Here is a 20,617-nt window from a genome sequence, read left to right as displayed (position 1 = left end):
GAGAATATTTTCACCACAAAAGTAATTACCAATCTCATTCAAGCATAGTTTAAATGGGTTCATAGCACAATTAGTAAACTGCAATCCTTAATCTTAACAAAATGGTTTAGAGGAAGTTCATCTACAAGAATTTTGAGGGTCATTATTTTTATGTCCACAGTTCAGAAATAGGCCTCTCAGCCCATCTCGTCCATACTAATAATGGTGCCTTCCTGAACCAGTGTAATTTGCCTGCATTTGACCCACATCCCTCAACCTTTCCTATCCATGAACCTGCCCAAATGTCATTTAAACACTAATTACACCCTCCTATACCACTCACTCTAGCAGATGATCCTATATACTCTAAAACCTTCTATGAAAAGCTTGCCCATATTTCCCCTCTCATTTTAAAAGCTACATCCTTCCCTACCACGATAAACTATATACCTTATTTATGCTTTTGAAGAAAGGTCTTGGCCCAAAATGCTGTTTATTCATTTCCAGAGATGCTGCCTGACCTGCTGAGTTCCTCCAGCATTTTGTATGTGTGTGTTGCTCTGGATTTCCAGCATCTGCAGAATCTCACGTTTATTATTTATGCTTAAGATTTTATAAGTAACTATAAGTTCACCCCTCAGCTTCCTTCACTCCAGGAAACACAGTTCTAGCCCATCCAGTCTCTTTTTATGACTCAAGCCCTCTAGTCCTGACTGCTTTACTATGGATCGTTTTTGTACCCCTCTCCAGCTTAATCACAATAGTACAACCAAAGTTGCATTTCGTACTCATCAAAATCTTGTACACTTGTAACATGATATCCAACTCTTGTACTATCCGATGAAGGAAAACATCCATGTTGCCTTATCCTGTCTACTTGAGTCACCACCTTCCGGGAATCATGGATTTGTAGCCCAAGATTTCTGTATCTATGACACTCCCTAACAGCCCTGTCCTTTTTTTTTGTGTCGCTTGGTTTAACTACCCTAAACGCAACACCTTACACTTAAACAAATTAAATTCCTATGCCCACTTTCCCAAATGAACCTGTTTTGATCTTCACTGTCCATCAGCTTTGGTGTCACTTGCAAACTTCATTCTCCATGAGATAATAGGAGCAAAATTAGGGCATTTGTCCCATAGAGTCTGCTCTTCATTTCATCATGGCAGATCCAATTCTTCTCTTAGCCGCATCTCCTGTCCTCTCCCCGTATCCCTTCATGCCCTGACCAATAAAGAATTCTATCGATCTCTGCCTTAAATATATACAAAGACTTGGCCTCCACAGCTGCCTGTGAAAACAAATTCCACAGATTCACCACTCTCTGGCTAAAGAAATTCCTCCTCATCTCCGTTCTAAAAGGATGCCTCTCTATTCTGAGGCTGTGTCCTCTGGTCTTAGACTCTCCCACCACATGAAATATCCACTTTCTCAAGGCCTTCCACCATTCGATAGGTTTCAATGAGGCTTCTTCTGAATTCCAGTGAATACAGGACCTGAGCCTGAGCCAGTAAAAGCTCTTCATGTGACAAACCATTCAATTTCCGTGCACATCCTTTAAACTCTCTCCAGTCTCAAGACATTCTTCCTTAGATAAGGAGCCCAAAACTGCTTACAATATTCCAAGTGAGGCCTCAGAGTGCTTTGTAAAGCCTCAACATTACATTCTTGCTTTTATATTCTAGTCCTCCTGAATGAATGCTAACCTTGCATTTGCCTTCCTCACCAAAGACTTAACCTGCAAATGAACCTTTATGAAATTCTGCACAAGGACTCCCAAATCCTTTTGCGTCTCAGTTTTTTGAATTTTCTCTCCATTTAGAAAATAGTCAACCTTTTCATCTCCCCTACCAAAGTGCATGACCATCCACTTCCCAACTCTGTATTCCATCTGCCACTCTTCGCCCATTCTCCTAATCTGTCCAAATCCTTCTGTACTCTTTACATCCTCAAAACTACCTGGCCCTCCACCTATTTTTATATCATCCCGTTGTGCTCTATCAATGGCCTCCCCTCATTACACATTGCTTCTTTATGTAAACCATCTACCTCATCTTCAGCACTATCATCCGCATTTCCCACGACACTTCTTGTATTGAAGTATAGGCCGCTCAGGACACTAGTCACACCATGCTCAACCTGATTCCTGACCTTGCCTGAGGTCTCAGCAACATCTGCCTCCACAACCTCTCCATGAGCTGTTCTGACACTCTGGTTCCCATCCCCCTGCAACTCTAGTTTAAACCCCATCGTGCAGCATTAACAAACCTTCCTGGTCCCTCCAGTTCAGTGCAAACTGTCCCTTCTGTACAGGTCCCACCTTCCCTGGAAGAGAGCCCAATGATCCAAAAATCTTACACCCTCCCTCCTGCACCAACTCCTTAGTCACGTATTAAACTGTATAATTTTTCTAGACCTTCCTCACTAGCACAAGGCACTAGTAGCAATCCCGAGATCACAGCCCTGCAGTTTCTGCTCTCTTGAGTTAACCCCCTGAACTCCCAATACTCCCTTCTCACTCGTCCTATCCATGTCATTGGTACCTACATGGACCATTACTTCTGGCTGTCTCCCCTCCCACCTAAGAATGCTGAGGGCTTGATCCAAGATATTCCAGACCCTGCCACTTGGGAGGCACGTACCATCCGGGAATGTCGTTCTTGCCCACGGAACCTGTTCGCTCCCCTAACGAATCCCTTATCACCACAGTGTGCCTCTTCCCTTCCGAGTCACAGAGCCACAGTGACTTTCCTCTGTTAGGTCAACCCTTCCCCTCAGTATGCAAAGCGGTATACCTGTTGTTGAGGGGGATGGCCACAGGGGTACTCTGCACTGGCTCCTTCACCCCTGACTGTCTCATCCAAATCACTACTACAGATGTCAAGCAGCAGTGCACGCAGCACTAATCCATGCAGTAGACCATGGTCAGAAAAACAATCCCTCCATTATGCCCTCTGACTCCCATTAGCCAGCTCACCCTGGATCCCAGGTGATTTCACCTTCTGGACCAATAACAATGGCCTTGTCAAAGTCCAAGTATAGAATGTCCACCACCCTTGTCTTTATCAATCCTGTGTTTCCTTTGCTTCCATTCTCCAGCCCGACTTTTCTCCACAAGCCAAGCCACAGAAGTAAATGGTGGCACAACTACAGTCACCCAACTATTACCTCAGAACAAACCAAACAATGGACTTGGCAGCCTGTCTTCTTATAGAGAATATTTGAAAAGTAAAGACCATAGAAAATACCTGAATACCACAAAGGCTATTGAATGCAAAAACAAATTTATTTTGCAGGGCAACTGGGTACCCTTTGAAGGGTCTATGTGCTATAGAACACATTAATCAATCACCAATTCCATAGGAATTTCAGCAACTCTTCATCTGGTTAATCATGGAAACTGTATGCTGCGCAGCATCCTCTGGAGAGCCTCGTTTCTCTGTAGGGCGTAAAGTGCATCTTCATACAAATGATTAACTGTACTGCACAGTTGCTTGTGTGGGAGCCCTGTTCTCCTGCACATTAGCACAGTGGCAACTGTGCACAGCAGCAGGAAGAGCAGAATCTTCAAAAGCACCTGACAGAACGAGTGCCTCTTCTGAGTTGTTGAGAGATTTCTGGATGAAACTGGTTCTAAAAGAAAAAGCAACATTTTTTTAAAAAAGCAATGTAATGAAGATGGTAAACACCTAAGATAAAACCAGATACTAAGGTCAGTCAGCATCTGTGAAGGGAGAATTGTAACTCTTCACAGTGATAAACATTTCAATGGATAAAGTGTGACCAACATGAAACTATTTCTCTCTTTCTTCATAGATGCTGCCTAACCTGCTAATTACTCAAACATTTTAACATGTATGCCTGAATATAGCTTTCACCTAATAAATGCTCATTTATTTATTGAGATAGTAGAGCTTTTCCTCTAAGTGGCTGTAAGCTGCAGCTTCGATGTAAGGAGCTGAAAGGACCTTCTCAAAAATCCCAGCCTCATTTAGTATTTCAACAGCCTTTTAAAAATTACAATTGATAACTGACAGCAATCAACTGTTGCAGTATTACAATTCAAGAGTCACTTTGTTTCACATGTACATCAAAACATACTATGAAATGTGTTGCTTGCTTTAATAACCAACTCCCTCAGGGTTGTGCTGGGGCCAACCCGAAGCGTTGCCACACACTCCGGTATAAACCTAGCACGCCACAATGCTCAGGACACAACAGAAAAAGCCATATCCCTTCCTCCTTACACACATACACAGTCCTACAATGCCAAGAGTCAGTCTGTCTTCAGCTTCCAGCTATTTCAGATCTGGACACAATTTGTACTTGGACATGCAGATATTGGGCCTCGGACTGTCCCAGTGGACACACAGAGGGGGCAGTATGCGTAAAGAATAATGCTCCAATAGGCTGATGTGTTCACTGTTGTTCTGTGAGATGTGGTGTGGCTGTGATTAATCATTGCACAAAAAAGAAAGACACACAATCAAGACTGCCAATGACAGAAAGTGGAACCATTAGGGGACAAGTACTGGAAGTTTAAGCAAATCAATTATAATGTCAATAAACATATTGACAAAGATCTGGCAGGGGTGTTCAAAGACACTTTCAATCTCTCATTGCTACAGCTGGTAGATTCCACCTGCTTCAAAAGGACAACAATTATACCAATGCCCAAGAAGAGCATCCTGGCTGTTTTAACAACTGTCAGTCCATAGTTCTCACATCTATGGTGATGAAGTGCTTTGAGAGGTTGGTTATGACTAGGATTAACTTGTCTTAGCCAGGACCTGGACCCACTGCAATTTGCCTATTGCCACAATAGGCATTTGTGATCTCACTGGGTCTTCATGTGGCCTTGGATCATCTGGACAATGCAAATACCTATGTCAGGATGCTGTTTATTGACTATAGCTCAGTATTTAACACCATCATTTCTACAGTTCTGATCGAAAAGCTCCAGAACATGGGCCTCTGTACCTCCCTTTGCAACTAGATCCTTGACTTCCTAACCAGAAAACCACAATCTGTGTGGACTGGAAATAGCATCTCCACCTCGCTGATGAGCACTGGCACACCGCAGGGATGTGTGCTTAGCCCACTGCTCTACTCTCCCTACACCCATGACTGTGTGGCTAGGCATAGCTCAAACGTCAGCTGTAAGTTTGCTGATGATACAACTATTGTTGGGAGAATTTCAGATGGTACGAGGACGTACAGGAGCGAGGTATACCAGTTGGTTGAGTGGTACGCAGCAACAACGTCAGTAAGACCGAAGAACTGATTGTGGATTTCACAAAGGGTAAGATGAGGAAGCACACACCAATCCCCTTGGAGGGACCAGAAGAGGAAAGAGTGAGCAATTTCAAGTTCTTGGGTGTTAATATCTCTAAGGATCTATCCTGGGCCCACAATATTGATGCAGCTACAAAGAAATCACAACAGTGATTATATTTCATTTGGAGTTTGAGGAGATTTGACACTTGCAAAGTTTTACAGCTGTACTCTGGAGAACATTCTTACTGGTTGTATCATTGTCTGGTATTGGGGGGGGGGGCTACTGCGGAGAACTGTGAACTCAGTCAATGCCATCATGGGCACCAGCCTCCTTAGTATCCAGGAGATCGTCAGAGAGTAACACCTCAAAAAGGTGGTGTTCATCTTTAAGAACCCCATCAGCCAGGTCATGCTCTGTCCTGATTCTGATACAAAAATACATAATTTCTAAGTGTTGAAAAGCTATAAACAATGGTCCAGTAGACCCTAGGCTTAACATTTAATAAAACATCCTGAGCTGATAGATGAGAATGTAATCAAAATCTGGTGGAAGGTTGACATCAAAAATAGAGGGTAGAGCTCAGGCAGAATTTTATATAGAGCTCTGGTTAGATCACTGTGTACAATGAGTATTTCTAGGGACTAGTCCTTCAGGGGATACAGGAGGCACTGGAGGGAATGTAGCATAGGTTTTGAAAGTGATAACTGTACATTATGTACATACATAAATATATTCCATGAAACGTAGCTTCTCTCTACCTGTCAAATCACCCATAGCCATCTGTGTTTGCTGGTTGGGAAATCCTGGATGAATTTACAAATTAACCCAGACCCTTTCAAGATTGTTTAATGTCATTTCCAATACACAAGTGTAAAGGAGAATGAAATAAATTACTACTCCGGATCCGATGCAGCACCAAGAAAATAAGTTAAAGAATGCAATAATAATTTAAAAACCACAACGCATATAAATACATAAGATAGTTTATATACATACATTAATTGTATGACTATATGAGTAGGCACAGGAGTGTCTGTACACAAGGTAACTGACAGGAAATGATAGAGGTAGTGGAGTTGTAGAGATGTGGGTTTATGGGTGGAGGTGTTATCACCCTCACTGCTTGGGGAAAGTAAGTTTTTGATACTGTCCTGGTGTGACTTGGGTGGTGGGGTAGAGATACATCTCTACCAAAGGAGGCATATGACACTCCATCCCTCCGCGAGCCTAGTGTAGCAGCTGCTTAGCCCCCCGATCAGGATCACGTGAAGCCATGTGAGCAGATGGTGCACATCACCGACAACAGGCAGTCAATCTCTGAAGAGTACTGATAATGACTGGGGTCATCCACCTTGTAAAGACGCTGTCCAAAAGGCGGCAAAGGCAAACCACTTCTGTTGAAAAATTTGGCAAGATTGATCATGGTCATGGAAAGACCGTGACTGCCTACATCATATGACATGGCGTAGAAGGAACAAATGAGTCCTGGCATGATGGCAGATAGGCTGGTGTCAGTACGTTGGGCTGTTGCAGAGCCTTCCTGTCCGTCGTGCAGTTTCTGCACCATGCAGTGATGCGGCATGTTAGGATGCTCTCTCCTGTGCATTCGCAGAATCGTTTGAGCACAGATGTACATAGTCCAGCTCTCTTCAGCCTCCTCAGAAAGGAGAGGCTTTGGTGAGCTTTCCCTGTTGTGTAGAATGTGTATTAGAACCACGAGAGACTGTGCGAGATGTGTACTCCCAGGAGTTTGAAACTGCTCAGTTTCCATTACTGTGCCAACAGTGTAAAGAAGGGTGAGAGGTGTGAGTTCCCCTGAAGCCCTCAACCATCTCCTTTGTCTTGTTGGCACTGAGGAAGAAGCCATTTGCCTGTCCCCAGGCCTCGAGCTCTTCCACCTCCTCTCCGTAGGCTGTCTCGTTGTTGTTGGCGATGAGCCTCACGTGTCATGTCATCAGTGTAAATCCTCAGGTGTTTGGCACTGCAGTCATGTGTGAGAGCGTACACAGCAATGGCCAACATACAAACAGCAGCCAGCCCTCGCTGAGGATAATAGGAAAAGAGCAGCAGTTGTGCATCCTGACTGTCTGCTCCGTTGCTTAGGAAGGGAAGTGTCACTAGTACAGTCGACAATGTTTTTCCTTGTAATGACCTTGCTGCCCAGCCACACACTTTCAGACAGGTGCTCTTGAATTTCTGTGTGTGCAGGCAGTCTTTGCCATCTTAATGCCTAAGATGCTGACTGCCCTGGGAGCTGTTCTGTTACTAGACTTGAAGGCAACAAACAAGAGAAAATCTTAAGATGCTGGAAATCCAAGCAACACACACAAAATGCCGGAGGAACTCAGCAGGCCAGGCAGCGTCTATGGAAAAGAGAACAGTTGACGTTTTGGGCCAAGACCCCTCAGCAGGACTGGAGAGAAAAAAGGAGTAGAGTTAAAAGGTGTGGGGAGGGGAGGGAGAAACAAGGTGGTAGGTGAAATGGGGGGGGGGGGGGGGGAGGTGAAATAAAGAGCTGGGATCCTGGGCTGTTAGTAGGGAGTGCATCTCTGCAATCAGCCAGGGCTTCGGGTTGGGCTGTGGGATGAGCAGTCTTGAGGTACCATCATCTTCCACACACACCGATGTAGCCATCAACAGACGAGGCATTTCCTCAAAGACTACATCTTCTCAATTCATAGCGGAAATGGAAATTTCTTCCATCTATCACATGCAGACAGTGCTAGATGGGTGAAATTGTTCTGCATTCAACAACTGATGATAAATAAGTCGTTCATTTTAAAGCCAAGCGTAGGATTTTTTGTTTTTTTTAAAGAAAACAAGTTTGGATGCAGTCACCCATTGTGTCCATACAAGTGCCTTCTGCTGTTTCTACGTTCACTAACCCTGCTTATTCCCCATCTAATTAAAAGCACATTTACACAGCAGGTGCAATTTGTGACAAAAGTCACGTTACAGTTGCACCTGAATTGTAGGCTACCCTCCTTCCTTTCTTCCACGTTCCACCTACTTTCCAGCACACCACGACCGTGCTCCTTTGTCTCCTTCAACCGTTGTAGTTTCTGTGCATCGTACTCCTTCCGGCGTCTTTCCTTCTCCTCCATTTTCTCACGTTTACGCAGCTCTCGCTCCCTTGCTTCCTTAGCCCGCAACTCCGCTTCCCGTCTTTTCTCCATCTCTGCAACAAGATGTGAAATTGGCAGTTAAAGCCTTTGGTTTTGTGCTATTGTTTTTTTCCCGTAAATGATATCCTCAACATCCAACCCCAAACAAGAATTTAAGCAGGTTTTTGATTCCAGTGTGATATTGCTGGAACATGAGATGTTAAACTATGGCCTTGCTCATGTTTGGAAAGGACCCACGAAGTTCTCCTTGTACCCTGCAAAAGGGGCACTCACTATAAAAACCAGTGACTTACTTGGTTTGCTACTGCAGGGAGCTTGCTGTTACTGAATTAGCTCCCAGGTTGCCTTGCAGGTATCAAAAGAATTTTAGCTATTCAGCAAATCAAGGGATATGGAACTGGTGCAGGAAAGTGACACTGAGATGAAAGATGTCATTGACTGACTGAAGCAGAAAATGGCCAGTTGTTTCTATGAACAGTCGCAAGAAAAAGTTTGTGATCCCTTTGCAATTACCTGGATTTCTGCATTAATTACTCATAAAATGTAGTCCGATCTTCATCTAAGTCACAATAATAGACAAACACAACCTGCCTAAGCTAATAACATTCAAACAATTGTACTTTTCATGTCTTTAATGCACACATTATGAATCATTCTTAGTCCAGGCTGGAAAAAGTATGTTAACACTTGTATTCAATAACTGGTACAACCTCCTTTAGCAGCAATAAACTCCACCAAACGTTTCCTGCAGCTACTGATCAGATTTGCACAATATTGAGCAGGAATTTTAGACCATTGTTCCATACAAAATTGTTTTGGGTCATCAATATTTCTGGATACCTTGCATGAACTACCCCCTTCAGGTCATGCCAAAACATCTCAATTGGGTTAAGGTCTGGACTCTGACTCCGCCATTCCAAAACATAATTTTTTTTTCTTCTTAAACCATTCTGTTGTTGATTTACTCTTGTGTTTCAGATCATTGCCATGTTGCATCATCCAACTTCCATTAAACTTCAGGTGACGGACCGCTAACCTGACATTCTCCTGTAAAACATCTTGATACAATTTTGAATTCATTGTTCCCTCAACAATTGCAATCTGTCCAGGCCCTGAGGCAGCAAAGCAGCCCCAAACCACGATGCTTCACAGTTGGGATGAGGTTTTGGTGTTGGTGTGCAGTGCCCTTTTCCCTCCAAACAGTATGCATTTCTGCCAAAAAGTTCTATTTTTGTCATTTATCCGCAGAACGTTCTGGAACATTCAGGTAGTCTTTTGAAAACTCGAGGCATGCAGCAATGTGTGTTTTTTTTGGAGAGCAGTGGTTTCCTCCGTGGTGTCCTTCCACACCATTCTTGTTCGTGTTTTTCTTAAGGCGTGTGTGTCAAATGGACACCGTAACCTACGCAGATGGCCTACGCGCGTCGTGGGCATTTATACTTGTGCATTGGTGTGTCTGCGCCGCTCTGCAATTCCAGCACGTCGCGCATGCGCACACACCTGCCCGTGCAAGGCTTCATAGTCATGGTAGTCTTTCTCGGGGTAAACAAGTTTAAAGCAAGCGTCTTTTTTTCGTAAAAGCGAAATGTGTCCTCCATAACTTCGGAGATCTGTAAAGCTTTATGGAAAGCATTGCAGCCAGAGTTCCTTCCCTGCCCTTCAGTCAGCCAATGGGAAGCTATTTCAGCACAGGAGGAAATGCGATGCTACCAAGCGGACCAATCACAGTTGTTGCAGTCTGCGTTGCCGCGATGCGTAGTTACATTTTGGGAGAGGTGCGCCTCAGGCTATGGCGTAGAGATCCGTGTAGGCTCTGCGTAGGGTTTGCGGTGATGCTGTACCTACTGCGTCGATTTGACGCAGAAGTATAAATCAGCCTTTAGGGTGAACACATGAACAGAGACTTTAGCAAGTTCTAGAAACTTCTGCAGGTCTTTTACTGTTATCCTCAGGTTCTTTTTTACCTCCTTCAGCGTTGTACATTGTGCTCTTGCTGTGATCTTTGCAGGACACCCACTCCCAGGGAGAGTAGCAACAGTACTGAGTTTCTTCCATTTGTAGACAATTTCTCTTACTGTGGACTGATGAACACTCAGGTCTTTAGAAATGCTTTTGTAGCCTTTTCCAGCTTCATGCATCTCTATAATTCTTCTTCTAAAGTCCTCTGAAAGTAGTTTTGATCGAGGCATGGTGCACATAAACAGATCTGTCTTAAGAAGGGCAGGCTCTGTCAATAATCTGACTTATAGGGAAAGGCACCTCTATAAGTGACACTCCAACCTCACCTCATTCGTGAGCACCTGACACCAAATAGCTTTTGTAGAACCCAGAGGTCCACGAGCTTTTTTGAACCTAGACTGTGAATGTTTAAATGGTGTACACTGTATTGATGCAAAGTACAATTGTTTGTGTATTATTAGTTTAGGCAGATGGTGTTTGCCTATTACTGTGAAGATCAGACCACATTTTATGAGTAAACTAGACAACGGGGTGACCCGTTGGAGCACCCTTTGAGAGAAGGGTAGTGCAGTCTGATGTGACCAGAATGAACATTAAATTTTCCTGAATGCTATTAGTATTGCTTTGCTTTGGAAACTGAAGTAGAAAACCTCAGTTTATTAAAGAAGAACGATGCGTAGCAAAGCAAATATAGCAGCTCCTCATTTAACGAAGGACACTTTTGATGGCATTATTTCTGGTTTATCTGCCACCCTTGTGCCCCTCGTTGTCATTCTGGAGACGTGCAGCCCTTTCGTCCCCCGCCTCTTTATCTCTTCAGCTGTTTGCTGTTTGTCTCTGATCCTGGAGACATGCATTTCTCAGCTCCTTTGTCTCTTCCTCTCTCCTCCTTCTGTGCCTGTTTTTGTCATTCTAGAGATGTGCAGCCCTTTCATCCCCCATCTCTTTATCTCTTCAGCTGTTTGCTGTTTGTCTCTGATCCTGGAGACGAGCATGCCTCTCCTCCTCTGTCTCTTCTTCTCTCATCTGTTTTTGTTCTGACTCTTTGATCCTGGAGTCGTTTGGCCCTGGCCTCAACCGATTGTTGTCCCCTCCCTCTCTTTGCCGCTTCCTGACGACGTTTGGCATCAACTCTTGACCATAATGTCCCCCTTCCCTTTCCATGTGGCATAATTAGGCTGACCATTTTTTTTTTACCATAATGCTGGATAGAAGATATGAAGCAGTAACACCAAAGCATGCTGATTATTCTTGATGATGTGGTTGGTGCTCTCCTAAATGGACGTGATATAGTCACTGCTCTCCTTTGACTGCAGCAAAGGGTTTTATGGGTGTCTCGAAGTACGTCATTACAGTAAGATTTAATTATCTCTTATTGATGAGTGGCAGTTAGATCTGTCCCAATCCTACACATGCTGATGGTGATTAGCAGAATGTGACCCCTCGAAATAGAGCTGCCCTGCCCTTTTGCTCCAGTAGGTGTCGCTGCTGAGGCTGGCCGTGCACATGTGTCGGACTGTCGCATCCCGATTTCCACGATGGCCGATCGGGTCTCGGGTGAAAGTCAGCCAGTTGATTTTTGGGGAATGAGGAATTTTATACGAATATATAACCTTGAACTTTGCCTGCATTCTGTAAGTTAGTGCATTTTAATTCGATTTAGCCAAAAAAAATGCCGCTGTAATGCACCATTTGCGCTAACTGGAGGTCACAAACAGACAGACAGAGCATGAGAGTTTTAGTAGTACATAGATAATGCAGAAAATGAGGTAACTGCAAAGGGTTCACTAACATTTTCCTGCAACTGTATGCTTTTATATTGATTATATCCCAAAGCAATTGGAGGTAGTGTTTTGAACCTCAAAATGAGCAAATCTTTTAATTTACCACTAATGAGAGCACTAGAAAGCTTCTCATTGCCCAGAAGTGAATTTCTTAATACACCTGTGCACATGGTACCTTTCAATCACTACACCCAGGTAACAATTCATTGCTTAGGACAAGGAGGCCTTAACCCTCACAAAAGCTTCAGGCAACAGCCTTCATCAACCTAGAAGGAGACTCAGTAAAAAATAATTCCCTTAAAAGCTTGCATCAAATAACAATGGAAAATAAAATTGTTAGACCAGAAGAATCCAGAAGTGACCATGCATTATTTGATTACTACTGCAACTACAGGTTCAATGAGGCAATAATCTGTTCCAAGAAGGAAGATTTTGCAACTGAGAGTGGTACTGATATTTCACTATATCACCAGGATCAAATTATTACACTGCACATTCAGCTTGAATCAGGTAAGTAACAGTGCAGAATAAAATGTAAATGCTACTGAAAGAGCAGTGCAGGAAAATGATACAATGCACCATCATAACCAGGCAGATTGCGAGGCCCAGTCTGTTCAAGGTGACCACAATGGGAAAGAAGCTGTCCTTGAGCCTGAAGGTGCATGCTTTCAGGCTTCTGTGCTCTCACAATTGTGAGAGATTCACTATCTCTCTGCCCCCAGATAAAATGCATAGCTGAGCAGAATGGTTAATAAGTCCATTCTTATTTGACTTGGGAGCACAATAATAGACTTTGTCTTCCTGATTAAGAAGATGAATAAAGAGCTTCAGTTTTATTTCCCTTCTAGTACTGGGTTACCAACAATGAGATTAGGTTTGACTCGAAGCCTCAGATTCAACATTTTAATAAAAAAAATCACGAATGGAGGTAGGTACTGTAGGGCTGGCATGTGCCCACTGATTCATTGACAGGAAACATACGGGCAACGTTGGAATTGTTGACTGCCTACCACTTGCACAGAACCTTGCGATGTAGTCTCTCACCTCTCTCAACCTGCAACTGTCGCTGCTTCTCACGATCTTGTTCGGACTGAATGGTTTTCATGTATCGCAACACCTAAGTAGGCAAAGGTAAAAAACAAAGTTTACAAGCTTTCTCTGAACTCAGTAAGTAACACTGTACAATGGTTGTCAAACATAGCTACAAACAGACATTCTTATACAATGGGATACTGGTGTAACTTTTCCCAAATATTCTGTCCTCTTTCACCAAGATTACTGCAACACAAACTTGTGTGGTTAAAGCTGGTTAGATCCCCAGGGGCCAATGAGATGATTCACCCATTGCTATGGGAGACATTAATGGGGCTCTGATAGAAATGATCAAATCTCCTTGAACCTGAGAACAACAAATGTGGTGTTTTGCTTTGGGATTAGCTTGGTAACATCAGTGGTGGGTAATCTACAGGGAAAAAATGAGCAATACTGCACTTTGTATAGTCTATATGGACTTCAGATAAGTCTTCAGGCTCCAGACGGGAGACTGGTCCAAAAAGGTTAGAGCCCTGAGCAATTAGGCAAAGCTGATTTGAAGTTGGTTTGACAGTAATAGTGACAGTATGATGGTCGAGGAATGAGTCTGTAACTGGATGTCTGTCACCAGGATTGGTTCTGGAACCCTGGCAGCCAGCACTTTGCATCTGATGAAAACATAGTTCAGTAAGTTTGCAGGTGATACAATGGAAAAAGTTGAAAACCAGGTGAGTTATCCTAAGCAGCACTGTCATTGCGTAATTGGTGAAATCACCAAAAATTAAGCACCATTTTATTGTGTTCATAAATTGAGTATAGAATTATCAGGTGGTCTCTTCCTAAAGTAGGCAGATGACCCCTGAACTCCATTCAGTTTTGGAATACCACATCAACAGATGTACTTTTCTGACGTTGAACTCCAAATGCTGAAACTAACGTTAGCTGCACTTTGTTTGCACTGCTTCTCGTCCAGGCAATCCCCTGCCACCTTCTTCAGTGCTGAATCGAGTGGGTTTCCTTTTAAATCCAACCACTTCAAGTTCTGTTTAAAAAAAGAGAATCTATTATCATCACTGTGAGACCTATTTAAACACAGAATAACTTGTTTCTTACAATTTACAGGAGCATATACACTTAGCCTCCTGGGCAAGCAAAAGGTGTCACATATTTCTTCCTTCTGCTCCTGTCTGTTACGTAGTGACAATTATTAAAACTGAGTAACACTGTCTTGTTGAAAAGCAGACCATTGCCTTTGTCAGAGCTGGGGAGCAGCCAATACCTGCCAAAAGGACATCTGCAGGCATTCTGACCTCTGCAAGGGACTGGCAGCTGTTGGTGGACCTCGAAGGGCAGCTGAAGTTCCCCAACTATATCGCAGCCACCACTCTGCGACCAGACATTGTCCTAGTGTCTGAGTTGACTAAGCAAGTGGTGCTGCTGGAGCTGACAGTCCCATGGGAAGATAGCTTGGAGGAGGCCTTTGAAAGGAAGCTCTCCAAGTACGCAGGACTGGTCAGCAACTGTCAGCAGGCTGGATGGAGAGCGAGGTGTCTCCCAGTGGAGGTTGGTTGTAGGGGATTCGTAGCCCGTTCTTTAGTTAGAGCCTTCAGCATTTTGGGCATCGAGGGAGAGAGGAAGAGGAGGGCCATCCGCAGTACCACCGATGCGGCAGAGAGAGCCTCAAGATGGCTGTGGCTCAAAAGAGGGGAGCCATGGAGTCATAAGTAGCTAGCCATCTGGACACAAGCTGGGGTCTGATCAGCCCCGGCTGAGTCACCTGGAGGAGGTTGTATGATGTTGAAAGACCCGAAACACCCGATGATTCCAGGAACATCACTGAAGATGTGTCTGGAAGCATCAGTAGATGTATGTACACAGCTACTCCTGACTGTTATGTAGTGACAATTATTAAAACTGAGTAACACTGTCTCGTTGAATGTCTTCACAACAAGGAGTAGGGAAAACTGATCTTAATCTGTATTCATAAACCAAATCAAGGTTACATTACACTGCAGGAGGAAAGGAACTGTACTGTGCATGAATTTACTGCATTTCTAACATCAGCCCCAAGGATTCCAATGAGCAGTTTCAGCTTAGTTTTATCATTTCCCTAATGAGCCATCATGGTTGGCAGCAGAATCTGGACCAGCTAGAGTTAGCATCTGACCAGAAATTCAAAGAATAGTATTACTTACAAAATAACTGTGAATAAAAATTAAGTGCTACAGCACACAATTATAAAAGTACTGGGACAGTACAATATGGGTGCAATACTGCTTAGCGCTGTGATGTGAGGTTCAGCAGTGTCACAACCTCAGGGAAGAAGCTCTTCCTGTGCCTGCTGGTGCGGGAGCAGAGGCTCCTGTAGCGCCTACCGGATGGGAGAAGAATAAAAAGTCCATGGTTAGAGTGAGATGCATCCTTGATAATGTTTTTCGCCCGCCCAGGCAGTGTTTATGGTAGACGTTCTCAATGGTGGGCAATTGGGTGCCGATAATCCACTGGGCAGTTTTCACCACATGCTGGAGTGCTTTGCGGTCCGATACGGGACAATTGCCATACCACACTGAGATGCAGTTGGTGAGTACGCTCTCAATGGTACAGCGGTAAAAGTCCATCAGTATCCTGGGACAGAGGTGAGCTTTCTTGATGCTCCGCAGGAAATAAAGGCGCTGTTGCGCCTTTTTGATCAGGATGGAGGAGTTCAGGGACCAGGTGAGATCCTCAGAAATGTGGACACCAAGGAACTTGAAGCTTGATACACGCTCCACTACAGCTCCGTTGATGTAGATGGGGACGTGAGTGTGGCTCCTAGCATGCCTGAAGTCCACAATGATCTCCTTGGTCTTCTGGGTGTTAAGGGAGAGGTTGTTGTCGGCACACCACGCAAGATTGAAAGAGTACAGAGAAAATTTACAAGCACGGAGCCGGGACTTGAGGACCTGAGTTATAGGGAAAGGTTGAATAGGTCAGGCCTTTATTTCCTGAAGTGTAGGAGAAATGAAGGAAGATTTCATAGAGGTTTACAAAATTATGAAGAGTAAAGATAGGACTAATGCAAGCAGACTTTTTCCACTGATGTTGGGTGAGACTAAAGTTAGATATCATGGGTTAAGGGTGGAAGGGCGGAATGGGCTGCCGGCGACAGTGGTGGAGGCAGATAAGATAGGGTCTTTTAAGAGACTCCTGTACAGGTATATGGATCTTAGAAAAATAGAGGGCTATGGGTAACCCTAGGTAATTTCTCTGATAAGGACATGTTCGGCACAGCTTTGTGAGTCGAAAGACCTGTATTGTGCTGTAGGTTTTCTATGTTTCTAAATTGAAGGCAGTTGTGAATATTCAGCAGGCTGGATGTAGAAATTTAAGGCACAGTGTTACATTTTTAAAGATTTGAGGTGATAAAATGTCTACTGATCACCAAACAGCAGAGAAATTCATTGACAAGCTTGCCAAGATCATCGCTGATGAAAATCTAACATGCTGAATGGCTTTAACAGTGCATAAGTGTGATGAACAAGTGTAAGACAATGACTACGTACCGCAAAGTTGGAAAAGATAGTGATCCCAAGCTATCTTATTATAAGACCATAAGACGTAGGACAGAATTAGACCATCTGGCTGATTGAGTCTGCTCTGCCATTCAATCATGACTCATCTTTTTTTCTCTCCTCCTCAACCCCAGTTCCTGGCTTTCTACCCATAACCTTTGATGCCATGTCCAGTCAAGAACCTATTAATCTCTGCCTTAAATACACCCAACGAACTGGCCTCCACAGTTGCCTGTGGCAACAAATTCCACAAATTCATCACCCTTTGGCTAAAGAAATTTCTCTGCATCTCTGTTTTCAAAGGGTATCCCTCTATCCTGAGGCTGTGCCCTCTTGTCCTAGTCTCCCACCATGGGAAACATCCTTTCCACATCTACTCTGTCTGAGCCTTTCAACATTTCAGTGAGATCCCCCACCCCCATCCTTCTGAATTCCAGCGAGTACAGACCCAAAGCCATCAAATGTTCCTCATATAATAATCCTTTCATTCCTGGAATCATCCTTGTGAACCTCCTCTGGACCCTCTCCAATGTCAGCACATCTTTCTTTTTAGATGAGAAGCCCAAAACTGTTCACAATACTCAAGGTGAGGCCTCACCAGTGCCTTATAAAGCCTCAACATCACATCCTTGCTCTTGTATTCTAGACCTTTTGAAATAAACGTGGTATTTGCCTTCCTCACCATCAACTTGACCTGCAAGTTTAGGGTGTTCTGCATAAGGACTCCCAAGTCCCTTCACATCTCAGATTTTGGATTTTCTTCCTGCTTAGAAAATAGTCTGCACATCTATTTCTACTACCAAAGTGCATGACCATGCATTTTCCAATATTATATTTCATTTGCCATTTTCTTGCCCATTCTCCTAATCTGTCTAAGTCCTTCTGCATCCTGTTTCTTCAACACTACCTGCCCCTCCACCAATCTTCGTATCATCTGCAAACTTGGCAACAAAGCCATCTATTCCATCATCTAAATCATTGATATACAGCATTAAAAGAAATGGTCTCAACACCAACTCCTGCGGAACACCACTAGTCACTGGCAGCCAACCAACCAGACAAGGATCCTTCTATTCCCACTTGCTGCCTTCTACCAATCAGCCAATGCTCTAACCATGTTAGTAACTTTCCTGCAATACCATGGGCTCTTAAATTGGTAAGCAGCCTCGTGTGTGGCACCTTGTCAAAGGCATTCCGAAAATACAAATATACAACATCCACTGCATCCCCTTTATCTATCCTACTTGTAATCTCCTTAAAGAATTCCAACAGTTCAAAAGGCAGGATTTTCCTTGAAGAAAACCACGCTGACTTTGTACTATCTTGTCCTGTGTCACCAAGTACTCCCATCACCTCATCCTTAACAACTGACTCCAACATCTTCCCAACCACTGAGGTCAGGCTAACTGGTCTATAATTTCCTTTCTGCTGCCTTCCTCCTTTCTTAAAGAGTGGAGTGACATTTGCAATTTTCCAGTGCTCTGGCACCATGCCAGAGTCCAATGATTTTTGAAAGATATTTTCTAATGCCACCACAATCATTAACGCTACCTCTTTCAGAACTCTAGGGACTAAGTGACTTATGTACCTTTAGGTCTTTCAGCTTTTTGAGCACCTTCTCTCTTGTAACAGTAACTGCACCCACTTCACTTCCTTCACACACTACAACATCAAGCAAACTGCTAGTGTCTTCCACAGTGAAGACTGACGCAAAATACTCATTTAGTTCATCTGCCATCTCCTTGTCCCCGCTATTAGTTCTCCTGCCTCATTTTCCAGTGGTCCTATGTCCACTCTCATTTCTCTTTTATTTTTAACATACTTGGAAAAAAAACTTTTACAATCCACTTTGATATTATTTGCTACCTTGTTTTCATAGTTCATCTTTTCCCTTCTAATCATTTTTTTAGTTGCTCTCTGTAGGTTTTTAAAAACTTTCCAGTCCTCTGTCTTCCCACTAATCTTTTGTTTTGTTGTATGCCCTTTCTTTTGTTTTTACAATAGCTTGTCAGCCCCGGTTGTACTATTTTACCATTTGAGTATTTCTTCATTTTTGGAATGAATATATATATATTCATTCCAAACTTTCAAAAAAATCCAAAATCTGTAACACCTCATCCAATGCTATCTCCTGCACACCTGTGAAATTGCATTTTGGATAAGGGGGAACTCAACTTGTATTAACTTGCAGGTCCAAGGAATTATTCACCTTCGATCTTAATTCATTCAGCATCAACTTTACCCTTGTTTCAAATTGGAAGTAATCTTTTTGCTTCCTCATAACTACAAAGTCCATAGTCCGTTCTGAGTCCCTAACCATTATGTTCTATTAATCATTAAACTGAGCTTTAAACTCCACATATGGTTTATTGCTGAAATTACCTTCTCACAAAGATCCATTACTGAAACTCCACCAATGAATTAGAAACCTGTTCCAAGATTTTCTTAACACCATTCCAAAACCATCACCTCAAACACTCTGGACCAATCGGAGAAAATAATGAAGATCCTTAAGAAAATAAATTGAAGCACAATAAATAAATAACTGTGGTAATGTTCCCAAACTGATGATATGGTCTCAAAGTTAAAACTTGCATTGAACTCGGAATTACCATTTCAAAAGTGTGCAGGAGACAGCATTGGACGGAGCTGGGAATATAATCCATCAGAAGGGAAATCTGAGGGAGGACAGCAGTGATCCACAATTGAGAACTGTGACTGATTGATATTAATTTCTGGGTAGGAATATATCCAGTTCTCATATCCAACTGGAGTTTTAAATAACATTCCAATTGCAGTAGGAAAGGAATATTGTAGTCTCAGGTAAGCACAAGTTAGAGCACTAGATACGAAGACACAAAACATTTCTTTCCTATGGACTGGCTGTCAGAGCAGGCTCCTTACCTTGAGCTGAGCAAAGCTGACAGGCAAGCTGATCAACTTGTTGTTATACAGGTCCAGATGTTGCAAGTTCAGGAGTCGACCAAAGTCCGAGGGAAGCTCCTGTAGCTGGTTCTTGCTGAGATCCAGCCTGATGAGATGTGTCAAGCTGCAAAACTCCGGCTGTGATTGATATTGAGTAAAGTAGTAAAACACGAAAGAAAAAAAAATCACAAAATATAGACAACCTGTCCATAGCATCATACCCCCCTCCACCACAAACAATATAAAGATTAAAAAACAGCCAATTAATCTGAACATTTCCAATGTCCTTTCAAGTGTCATGTGATTTTGTTCACCAAAAAGGATGGCAAGGAAAAGATCACACCATAGACACCTAGCTACTCCCTCACTACACACCTTTTAAGCAGCCTTCATTTCATCTAAGTCTCTGGAGGGAGCTTTAGAGCTCACGACCATTCAAGAACACCACGACAGATGGACGGAACTAAGGAATAAGAAAGATAAGACCCAACAGTCTGAGGGAATAAGGAAGATATGACCCAACAGTCCAAAGGAACAACTTTGTAAAGAGATTGCAGACAATTGCAAGAAACATAAGGTTGTTATAGTAGATTATATTAATTTTCCACATATTGACTGGGACTTCCATACTGTAAAAGGACTAGATGGGATAGAGTTTGTCAAATGTGTTCAGAAAAGTTTTCTTACACAGAGTTCCCAACGAGAGTGTGTAATACTTGATTAAGGTAATTAGAGCATGTGACAGAAGTTTGTTCAGGGAAACACTATGTATCTAGTGATCTCAATACCATACTTTCAAAGTAAATGTGCAAAAAGATAGGTCTGGTCCATGGGCTGAGATTCTAAATTGTAGCAAGGCCAATTTTTATGGTATCATAAAGAATCTGGCAAGTGCAGGTTGGGACAGGCTGTTTTGTGGCAAAGGTGTACTTGGTAAGTGGGGGGGGGGGCGGCCTTCAAAAGTGAAATTTTCAGAGTACAAA

General features: G+C 43.1%; 1 protein-coding gene across 1 annotated transcript in view; it reads right to left on the bottom strand.

Moving 5' to 3' along the window:
- Positions 1 to 3,247: 3,247 nt before the first annotated feature.
- lrrc59 (leucine rich repeat containing 59) overlaps positions 3,248 to 20,617 on the bottom strand; it is a 51,333-nt gene continuing 33,963 nt past the window's right edge. The window contains exons 4-8 of the mRNA XM_072242685.1: positions 19,614 to 19,772; positions 14,096 to 14,200; positions 13,171 to 13,243; positions 8,269 to 8,436; positions 3,248 to 3,613 (exon numbers count right to left, since the gene is read on the bottom strand). Coding sequence (XP_072098786.1) covers positions 3,372 to 3,613; positions 8,269 to 8,436; positions 13,171 to 13,243; positions 14,096 to 14,200; positions 19,614 to 19,772 — 747 coding nt within the window. The 3' untranslated portion in view covers positions 3,248 to 3,371. The remainder of the gene's footprint in view (positions 3,614 to 8,268; positions 8,437 to 13,170; positions 13,244 to 14,095; positions 14,201 to 19,613; positions 19,773 to 20,617) is intronic.

Source organism: Mobula birostris, chromosome 24 (genome assembly GCF_030028105.1).
Source record: "Mobula birostris isolate sMobBir1 chromosome 24, sMobBir1.hap1, whole genome shotgun sequence".
Lineage (NCBI taxonomy): Eukaryota > Metazoa > Chordata > Chondrichthyes > Myliobatiformes > Myliobatidae > Mobula > Mobula birostris.
The sequence above is the reverse complement of the archived record's forward strand: the minus strand, read 5'-3'. Positions and strand labels throughout refer to the sequence as shown.